At 38.6% G+C, this 11,168-nt stretch overlaps 1 protein-coding gene across 3 annotated transcripts; it reads right to left on the bottom strand.

Moving 5' to 3' along the window:
* Window positions 1-639: 639 nt before the first annotated feature.
* Window positions 640-9,876, bottom strand: CLK4 (CDC-like kinase 4). 3 transcript variants are annotated; one of them, XM_009072815.1, is made up of 13 exons: window positions 9,820-9,873; window positions 9,082-9,239; window positions 7,825-8,050; window positions 6,575-6,665; window positions 6,111-6,177; window positions 4,361-4,477; window positions 4,093-4,259; window positions 3,887-3,981; window positions 3,358-3,487; window positions 2,971-3,053; window positions 2,401-2,480; window positions 1,075-1,162; window positions 640-990 (listed from the first exon to the last, which is right to left on the bottom strand). In XM_009072815.1, the coding sequence occupies exons 1-13, from the start codon at window positions 9,871-9,873 to the stop codon at window positions 853-855; spliced, it is 1,494 nt and encodes a 497-aa protein (XP_009071063.1). In that variant the 3' UTR covers window positions 640-852. The 3 variants fall into 3 exon arrangements, with proteins under 3 accessions (XP_009071063.1, XP_009071064.1, XP_009071065.1); XM_009072816.1 differs by lacking the exon at window positions 9,820-9,873 and adding an exon at window positions 8,977-8,985 and having other exon boundaries at window positions 9,082-9,233; XM_009072817.1 differs by lacking the exons at window positions 6,575-6,665; window positions 7,825-8,050 and having other exon boundaries at window positions 9,820-9,876.
* Between the last annotated feature and the right edge of the window lie 1,292 nt (window positions 9,877-11,168).

Below are 11,168 nucleotides of genomic sequence, written 5' to 3'. Positions count from 1 at the left end.
AGCACCCGAGTTCAGGAGTCACAACTGAGAATTTGCTCTCCTCCTTCCTGTACAGCCATTATGCCAGTGTTTTTTAGTCACCAAGGTTACTTACCAGTAATCAGAAATCCAACTCTCTGGAAATACATCTGAAGACCTCAGAATTATCTCCTTACTACTGCAAGCGAAAGGCTAAAACAGGCCACAGCTCTGTGGCACACTATTTCTCTGCATTTTTCCCCAGCAGCAGCACAGTCCTTCTGACATTATCACAAAAACATTGTTCTTTAATGAATCAAAGCAATATTTAAAATACGAAGCATTAATTTTCAGACCTTAACTAAAAAGATTAGCTATTCATACTTAACACATGTGAGCTTCCAAGGACTAATTAGCTGCTGAAGAGCTGTTTGAACAGAAAATCTGGGGAAAAGGTGACCCACAAAAGATACCTAACTTAGGATATACACTGTTTCCAACTGTTTCAGAATGCCATCAGTGTTAAGTAGCATAATCATGTGGCCTTAGTCCTTCAGGACTAATAAAAAAAAAGCTATTTTGGGGGAATGTTTCCAGAGCCCAGACTCCTCACCCACAGGCAAATGCTCAACTAGCCTCATCTGCTAAAGGAGAGTGGTACAGATTCAAAGAGAAAACAGCTTTCAAAAATGAAAATGACTTTATTTTTCACTTTGATACCCAGAAGACTACAACTGCTCAACAAGGTAAACGTAACAGTTATACAAAACATATGTCATTATTTACAGACTTAACTGTACAAAATAATTTAAAGCTTACAAAAGTTTCATGCAACCTCTGCTGACTGACACAGTCTAGGAAATCTCCTTGAAGAAGCATAAGAGACTTAGGTATTTATTTATTTAATGGTTCAAAAAATGGATGCTGCAAGGCTTCATCAAGAGTGATTCTTTTGGCTGGGTCATATTCCAACATCCTGCGAACAAGGTCAAACAGGCTTTGGTGATCTGTGTCTTGGCAATGCATGAATTCCTGAAAGAAAAATAACAGGAGGTATTTTAGAGAGATCTTCCACAAGTGTGAGTCTAACAGAGTACTAGAAGTGCTGCCTCCTACCTTTAGAGGCTTACAGCGTCTCCTAACGTAGCGTCCAGCAGAGCTGTGTTCATCCCAGTCCAGCTGATCATGATGAAAATAATGCTTTCTGCACGACAAGGGCAATTATGTTAAGGCAGTGTCAGGCACAAAGCAGGCACATGCTTTTCCAAGAAGTTTTAAAACACTATAAAGTATATCTGCATGTCTCTCTGCATTTGGGAGCTAAGACCTTTTCATGGAGACCTGTTAATTTTTCTATTACCATTGTCAGAATAACTAGAAAACAGCTCCTTCAGTGTTCCAACCAATGAAGAAGCCACTGAAAACATATTTTCCTTTACTGACATTTAAAGAGATGGATGGTTTCAAGTATTCCAAGAGAACTACCTGGTGTCACCTGCTGGTAATAAAAACCGTTTCTTATGAAATCTGTAGAGTTTAATCATAAGCAACTCTTTAATAAAATCAGATGCTCCCAAATGCCTTTAAGGAGCATACTGTAAATATAGGAGACTACCAGGACAGAGTAAGTTCTGACAAATCTACACCTCAGTGCCACATAAGAACTGCTGCATAGTAGCATTTTATTTTTTGAGTACTAACTGAATCTATTGCAATTACTGCTTTGTAAGTTTTTTCCTGCTTTTCCACTATCATCAGCTGGACAACTGTAACAAACCAAATACACTGCCCAAGCTAGAATTACTGGAATTCCACTTTGAGTTACAGAATTATACAGACAGCTGTCAAGAGGACAGCTTATTTCAGAAAGAGAACAGACCAAATCTCACTTGCTCTAAATTTTGGATATGAGGGAGATTAGGGGAGAAGCCTTTGCTGGCTGCTTCTCCCCTGCCATGGCAGTGGAAAACTTCTGCTGCATGTAGTATCTCTGAGGAAGAGAGAAAGATCACTGAAGCTCATGCCTGAGGGCTAGGAAGGGGCAGTGCAAGAGGTTGGCAGCTGTACTAGCAACAGAGGACTCTCTTCTTCAAAACAAGTATTCTGATGACAGCAGGTTCTTTATTATCAGAGTTTATAGAAAAGATGTCTAATACTGTTCTGGTGACGACACCAAACTCAGCTTTGAAGACTTCAGAACATTCATACCCAGTTACAGTTCAAGTTTCTGACAATTCATGCTAAAAACAGAAAAAAGGACTACTGTCAACTACTTCATTCACCTCACTCTGACAACATTTCTTGCACTAGAGTAGTAGGTAACAAGAAGCCTCTGAGTCTCTTTGTTATCTTCAGCAGCTCATAGCCAACACTGGCAACTTTACAATTTCTCTTGTAACAGGAAAATATTAGGCAACTTTACCACTTCTAAAACAAACATACCTTGATTTCTTGATCATGTGAGTGGGCAGAGGCCCCAGGATTCTTTCCATCATTGCCAAGTGTTCCTTACTATCATGGGTCTGTGTGGAAAAAGCAATGAATGGTCTTATCACATGTTTTTACTCTCAGCCACTCGGTAACAACACCCAGCTACAAACAAGATGTTTGCCAGAGTACTATCACAGTATCTTTAAACATTATCACCTTACATTACTAAAAACAGATTATGCAATGCAGATTATACAACACTTTCCACAGCTAAAATGGCCCTTGAACAACAAAGTTTATAAACCATGTTTTGTACAAGTGTCTTCTTAATTCCAGAAGTATCTAGAGATTCTAGACACATTTCTTCATCTGAAATGCCAGAGCAGAGCATCTTAGATACACTGATGGAGATATCCAAGACATCACATTTTCACATACACACACAGTCTCTATAATCTCATCTATACAATCCTTAAAAAGCCTGTGATGTTATGCCTTTTACACTAACACTTAAGTACATGTCATTAAAAGATCAAAATCAGTAGCCTAACAAACATGTTCTATTTGACTTGACATACACACCTGAAACACTGTAAATCCCAGGTAATACTCAATCAGAATACATCCAATACTCCACACATCACACGGCTGTGACCATCCCAGTGCTGCAAAACAGGCAAAGTTTATGGTTTACTTTTTTATATATTTTCACACCTGTAACCCACAAAGCACAAGTTCAGTTTCCATGCCCATCTTGCCCCTCCATGCCCTCCCCAAACCCTGTTGGCAAAGGAGCATGCTTGGACTTCTGTTTTCAGAGAATTTCTTTTGCTCTTTACTCTCAAGAATTCTACCACCACCATCTGGAAGATCACTGATTATCAGAACCACAAGCAAGTACGGCAGTTTATGAAGTAAAAACATCTGAATGAACTGCAATTATCAGAAGGTTTAGGAGTCTTTACTGACCCAAAATGACCTCAGGAGCTCTATAGTGTCTTGTAGATACTAATGTGCTGTGATGCTCATCATCAAAAGTTGCACTTCCAAAATCAACAACCTTGATGTCTGTGTTTTTCAAGGTGCGCTCGTCTCGTTTCTGCAAGGAACCAAAGTGCCACCTGTTAGTTTTCAGAGCAGGCTTAGGCAAAAGGCATTCATCACATTATCTTCACTGAGCTTCAAAACACCAGTTAACATGAAATGCTAAAAATTAAACCGGTGTAACAAAACCCTCCTTCCAAATACATCAACTCCTATTCAGCTCAATACTCCAAGAAAGAAGAGGTGGCAACAAAGTGATTTAATCTGAATACCCAAAATAGGTGAGTAAAGACTTTTCCCACAGTAACAAGAGCTCTTTTCCTCTGTTGTTAACCTTCAAGTTCACTTCAGTTACTTGTTATCTTTGCCTTGGTTTTATTTTTTTTCCAAGAGAAGTTCCAATGAAGACAGCAGTAGCCCAATTCAAGTTGGGAGAAACAAAGAACAAACTTACCATTTTGGCATTGTACTTCACTATGTAATCAGACTCCACAAACAAGATATTTTCAGGCTTTAAATCTGTATGAGTTAGTTTATTATGGTGCAGAACTACAAGGAAAAAGAAAAAAAGAAAAGCATTCCATAATTAATACATTAATTTCCTAAAGGAAAAGCAAAAAATAACCCACGTAGTTTATAATAGTACTGAAATTTACTCACAGTTTATAGACTGGCAGATTTGGTAAGCCATGTTTCTAATGTCATTAATATGAAAAGGAAGAAAGCTGTTTTCCTTGATAAAGTCATAAGTACTAAGTCCAAGGAGCTCAAAAACAATGCAAACATGGCCATGATGATCAAACCATTCCAGCATCTGGACACAGCGGCTTAAAAGAGAAAAGAAAGAAAACAAATGAAAACTCCCGTTTATTGAGTAATTCCCTTCCTCAAATCCTCAGAATGCTGAGTGCTCTGATTTCATACTTACAAATTGCTGCTTGGATCCATGTTGTTCAAGTGCTCCAACACCTGTATTTCCGACCGAGCTGCCTCCCGGTACCGGCCAACATTTTTCACAATTTTAACTGCCACATGCATTCCTCTCCTTGAAAAGAAAGCCAAGCATCACATACTGGATCAATTAAATACCTTCAACCCCAAAGCAGCTTGATTTTAATAACATTAACACGGGAAGATTAAAGGTCATGGAGAATTACGAGTTAGATTAGGAGAACTGGAGTTATGCAGCTGCACTCAACCACAACTGCTGTAATAAAATGTAACACTGATCTTTCCTTCCTCAAGCACTGGTAGAATATGCTAGATTAACTAGTTCCCAGTGTTGTTATCTTGTCTAAAGTAGAACAAACATCAGGAATCCACTTGCAAAATGATTAGAAAAATTAACAAAGTTCTTATTTGAGGAAAGTACTGCAAAAATGTGATTTTCTTCCTGCAACTTGCACAACTTGCTCTGGCTCTTTTCCAGTGCTCCTACAGAATTAGAAGAATTGAGTAAATTCTGAAGTTTAGGTTATAAGTGTTTTGTACCAGTGAAAACTGCACTGACTGTACCACTCCAACTCTTAAGGCTATTACTGAAATGGAACAGACAGAGAGTTCATTCTGTCCCACTTGCTCTTAGACAAGTTTTAATTGCCTCTGTAGAGCTCTTTTGAGTCTAACAACTTTAGAACACTGTCTGTCCTCACAACATGAGCTCAAGCTCCAGAACAGACTTAACTCATGAAATGACAAACAAAGGCAGAGGGAAAAAAAAAAAAAAAAAAATCAAAACCCTTTACCAGAACTGCAGATATAAAACCTACAGTTAAAACAATCTGAGTGCTAACAATGGTTAGAACATATGGGAGTAGTGGAAATATACTCAGGTTCTTCTCCTTCACAATGCCATCACATGGAAGTAACCATTCCATACAAAAATGACTAGATACTACATTACTGTTCATACAGAAAAACAAAGGATAATTCTGATTATGGAGACTGAGGAAAGCAATTTACAGCTCAGCCAATTCAAGCAATTGCTTTTGCTAAGAAGCAAAACTACTTTCTCAGTATCTCACTGCATCACCTTCTAAGTCAGTCTCTCAAATCAATTCTGCACTCTTTACCTACTCTCAGATTCTCTAGTTATGTCAGCAGCACTTGTAGAAACAACAGGAAAATGTAATGAGGCAAAACACAGTTTGCTGTCACTAACTCCTAGTTAGTAGTGAGTAGTTTGCACCATGTGGTTAGACAGCTTGTACAAAAACAGAGTTATAAGAGGTTTATTTTTGAAAGAAACTCTCTCCAAACAGATGTTTCCCAAGACAAATGTGGTTAGGTAAGTTTGTTAGAGACAGGTTATCAAAAAATTTAGAGGAAAATCAGGATTATTTCTCTAGACAGCATCTTGTATAAAGTCAGTACTATCCTAGGGATTTCACAGAGCAACAGAAGAAACAAAATACATTTACAATACTGGAAGAGATGCCTGAAGCACCTCAAAACCAACCAGGGACACATGTGGTATCACCCAAAAGTCCTTAAAAATTTTACACTAGGACCAAGCTTACAAATCAGCTTTCAAATGCAGTGTAATTTCTTTTCTGAATTATACTGCAGAACTGTTTGAACTGCTACTCTCTTTTACAGAAAATGCCCCCAAGATTCAATTTCTAATCTAAAAAGTGTCTTTTGTCAGGAGATCACTTATAACAGTAACAAACACTTACATATCATGATCTATGCACTCCACTACTTTTCCAAAAGCTCCTTCTCCTAAAGTCGCAACAATTTCATCTAAAAAGAACAAAGGTAAGTTAGAATTATACAATGACTTAAACAAGAATGAATATTATTAATGTAGATTTAAAAATGTGCCATTACAAAAGCATAATTACTTTAAATTTCAGCATCTGAATGCATTATTTCATTGGACAGGTGTCATGAAAACAGTTAGCCAAAAAACTATCTCTTGTTCTAATCTCAAGATTCAAGTTCATTTACTAATTGGAACTTTTTGAACACAGTATTTAAATTCTACAGAAAAGAAGATATGTAAAAAAACAAAAAAGCACAAAAAAAACAGAACAAAAAGAGCAATGAAGATTTCTTTAGCCCCCCTCCTCTGACATACTATTCTAAACAGATTTTTTTTCTGAAAAGTTTTTTAAAAGTGTTGAAAAATATTCTATACATCTTGCTCTTAGAACGTCTCCACTTTCACAGATCAGGTGACCCTCCTCATCATCCTCTACACTCCTGGATCTTTTCCTTCGGTGACTCTTCTGGGAACGGCACCAAGATCGTCCAGCAATCAATATATCAGAGTGAATTCAGGGCAGAATACGCAATTCATTCAGCGGGGAGATATTCAGGCATTCAGTTACACACCAGGCCACGAACAGTTGGCAGGAGCAATTTCAAATTCAGTCCCCAGAAATTCACAGGGCACAGTTTATGTTACAGAAGAAAAACATGGCAAGGAACAGATTTTCAGATAAATACTTAAAGTGATACAAGCAACAGAAAAAAAACAACACAATTTTGTCTCTCAAACAGTGGCTTAATTGAAGACAGATTAAGACTGCAACATTGCTATTTCTAATACTTTGCTAGCAAATAGCGAAGAACAGCATTTATTTACATAGCTAAGCTCTCAGTCAAGTCAAATGTTTCTATTCTTAAAACATACACTTCATGTAACTGATTTTACTTCCCTCATGTTTAGAAGGAGAAGAAAAGTTACTGTGAAGTCCTTAATTTGCATTGCATAATCTAATACAACTTGCTTTTTCTCTACTGCAGAAGAGTGGTATGAAACACCTGGAGCTGAAGACATCAGTGGGCATCACTCCAGTCATGAGAAGCTCAGTGAGCACACCTTCCAAGAAGGCAGCAAACTTACCCCACACCTCACTAAGACATTAACTGCCATGGGCTGGGCACATGTCTTACAAAGGTTTTCTGGAATTGGGTGTACAATTACTTTTATCAATTTACCAGACATGCATGTTCGTATTTCCAATTAAGCTTATGTGAAAAAGGCATGTCATTCCAATTCCCTTTAGGAATAGGATGGATGGCATCTCACAGCCTACCTGAAAAAACATTGCTCACTACGCTGTAAAACTGACAACTGTACTTGCAAATAGGATAGTTACCTGTCTTCAATTTCAAGATAACATTTTTCAGACCAATCCCAGTGATTTTGACTACCAGCCACCAACATTCCCAGTGTCAACTAGCACTGACGGCAAACCCACCCCCCACCCAACACACTGATCCAAAGTCTCAACTAAGAACATATTCACATGCTCACAAACGGACTCAAATACAATTCCTTTTTTAATAAAGTACTGTGGATCAGGACCTGAAGCTCTAGCACTCACTTAAGAAGTCTATTACCACTAATTCATTAATAATAAAGTTAAAAGTTACTCATACCGAATGCGATTGGTGACTGGAGCAATGATGTCTCTTATGCTTCCTTTTATGACTACTTTTCCTGCTCCGACCAGAGGATTTGCTATAGTGATGATGGTGACTCTTTTCATAGTCTCTGTGATAATGCCTGTGGTCATACACTTCACAGAAGTCATTTCTGTATTCCTCAACATATCTCCGGTCATGATGGTCTCTTTCATTTATGGCTCTATCGTCCAAATAATGACTGAAAATATATTTTAAGTGAATGTTCTCCACTTCAAAAACTTGAGGTTCCAACAAGATAAGTGACTTGAGCTGAGTTACACAGTATCTGTCTTTACAGCAAAAAATGGTTTTTACTTGACTCCCTCCCCAAAAATAGTGGAGCTTTTGATGTTACTTTATTAGGAATTTAACAACATTGTCAGTCTCCAATACATAGCAGCCATCCACATGAACAATATACCATCTGTCCACAGTTTGCACAGTAAGAAAAACTCAGACTTAAAAAGGAGAAACACTTCCTAAAATATACTGAGCAACTCCATCACAATCTTAAAAGTCACAGGAAAAAAAGTACTTTCAGTACAGAAATCACCTCCTTCTGTGCTTTCAAAGCTCAAAGTGTTAAATAAGAAAACTAAAACCTAGAGACTGAGAGAAGCAGCATCATTCTTAGCATTCTGCCAGGAACATTAAAAACCTCAGGGATTATCTGGAACAAGGATCCTCTGCACAGAAAATGACCTTTCAGAAAGCTGCTGAGGCACAGAGCCCCCACAGTGCTGCACACCTACCCCCTCCAGCACTTTATAAGCATGAGTATAAGCTCTTAAAAGAATTCCATGGGATCTTCTTCTCAAGGGAAAATCTTTGCAGTGAAAACAGTGAGAGATAAAGCAAACCACCTCCAGATTAGTAAGAGAAATACATACTTACCATCGTATTAAGTGATTAAACAAACCTCCTCTTCCTTTTGTTCACATTAAGTAAATTAAAGGCATCCTTTCTACTTGAAATTAATACTGATTGTATTCAATACCAATATTTAAGTGACACCAGTGAAACAAGCTACTAACATTTACTCGTTTTTACTGAAGGATTTCTATTTAATGGTTCAGGTACTGTGTTAACAAAAACAACTACCTATTAAGCTTAAGTGAAACAAACCATACAGAACTGATCTCTGGGCACTCAAAAACTCTCACCCTGAAAATGTAATTTATTTTAGACATGGCAAGAAACATTTGCACTACTCAATTCAGAGTCTTATACCTTTCTGAAATGCGACTTGCTTTATAGTGTTTGCTCTCTTGTCCACTGCTGTGGGACCTCTTCCTGCGTTTACGGCTGCTACTGTGCTTCCTTTGGTCCCAGCTCCTCCTGTCATCCCACTCGGGACAATGGGACTGCTTTGAATGCCTCATCTCCCACTGGAAAAAAAAACCAAACCAACAAACACACATGTAGATGCAAGTCAAGTACTGTAGTCTGATCAAATATGACAGAACCATTTCCTCAAACAATTCTTTTCCTGAGCTTCCCCCATTATTCTGGTTTGGCAATCAGGCACAGCCTTCTCATCCTAACACTAACACACTGTTATGAAACACAAACCAAGATTAAATAGGCCAACTCATCTCCACTTAATAGCTTCAAACATGTCATTAAGGCCCATTTTAAATAAACTCTCAAGTGACTCAATAGAATCATTTCCTCAAGGAGCCTTCGACTTGCAAAACCCTCATTTCCAAACATCCTCTCCCACAGAACCTGCACTTAGCTCTCCATACTGTATTGTACATGTGTTACTGCATGAGAATAAAGTATGTACAGGCTGAAAACTTCTCTCACAAAACTATTTCCAGATCACCAGCAACAGACACTTCTAGCAACAATCCCAGTGAGCTCAGATGGATTCACACAACTCTGAGCCACGACTTTGGACCCCTATGGACATGCAGGTTTGAGGCTGTTTTACAGTTCAGCTGATTTGCCAAAGACAAAACCCACCAGCTGCTGTTGCTGGATGTTATGTGCAGGAATTCTCTGTTCAAACAGGTACATGCATGACTGGAAAAAAAAAAAAGAAAGTAAAACACAGCTGTAGAATTAGAGTACAAAACCCCAACTGTTATTTATTCACTCATCTTTGGCAGTGCTTTCAAAGTAAGAATAACCTTACACAGCCATTTCAGAATATTCTGAAGAATGAACTTCCACAAGAGAAGGAAAAGTTTGCACAGTAAGTGGTGACAGTGAGAACAGCAGTTCAGACACAAGGCAGTGCAGGAAAAAAATGATTGCAGATCACGTATAAATTGTGCAAATCTGTGTAAGTTTACACAGAACAAGGTCAGTTGCCTCTATACAAAAAGGAGGCATCAAGAAGAAAACTTTAAGAACACGTAAATGAGAAGCCTATTCTAAAAAAAGAGGTTTTCTGATACTTTAAGGTTTGTGACAGTTTAAAAAACCCATATTAGACACCTGCCCCAATGTATTTTTCAGAAACAGGTTTTTAAAATACAGATACAAAGCAAATCAAGTGACTGGTACACCCTTTGGGTGGTCTAGGGCTCACAGAAGCTTATTCATTTAGGACACATTAATTAAAAAACCAAAAACGAATGTATCAAATGGCAAATGAAAACACATAAAAAATTAAAACTGATTTGCTGTTTCATTTACATGCTTGAATTTCCTCTCTTCTTACACAGCTCCAAAGTCATTTTCTTCTATTAGCACCATAAGTAATTCAGGCTACTCAGGTTTCAGTTATTACCTTCTGAGGTGCAAAGTTCCCCACGCACACTCACTTATAGGCAAACTGAAAATTTTCCTTATCATTGCTTAGGATTTATTTCCTTTCCTTGCCACAAGGAAGGCCGCACTAGGGCTCTGGAGTGGACAACTACCTAAAATCACCATTAAAGTCTTCTGCAGAGCAAGGTCTGGGGGCGGAGGATGGACATATCACACAGGAAACTGGAGAACAGGTTTGGTTGAGGACTAACGGTCGATTAACGACTCCAACGCCTATAGCACCAATGGAACTGGGAGACATGTGGCAAATTCTGTCCCCGAAGGGCTCAGTAACTGCGAAAGGGTAGGAAACTGCTCGAATGGCCCTGCGCAACGCCCGAAGTGGCCACAACCCACGGCACGGCAGGAGCCACCTTAAGATTTTTGGCTATTGTGCTCTTCCCCTGGATTTGTGCGCCGAGGAACTTCACTTATGTAACCCTGACAGCTGCCACGAACATATGCATTCCCGCAGCATGTGGAACTAATCCATATCGCAGGCAGTTTTCACTCCCACCTTTCCTCATAAGGTTTCTCGAACACGAACCACGGATCGT

This window comes from Acanthisitta chloris, unplaced genomic scaffold (assembly GCF_000695815.1).
Source record: "Acanthisitta chloris isolate BGI_N310 unplaced genomic scaffold, ASM69581v1 scaffold35854, whole genome shotgun sequence".
Lineage (NCBI taxonomy): Eukaryota > Metazoa > Chordata > Aves > Passeriformes > Acanthisittidae > Acanthisitta > Acanthisitta chloris.
Note: the sequence above shows the minus strand (reverse complement) of the source record. Positions and strands in the feature narration are given on the sequence as shown.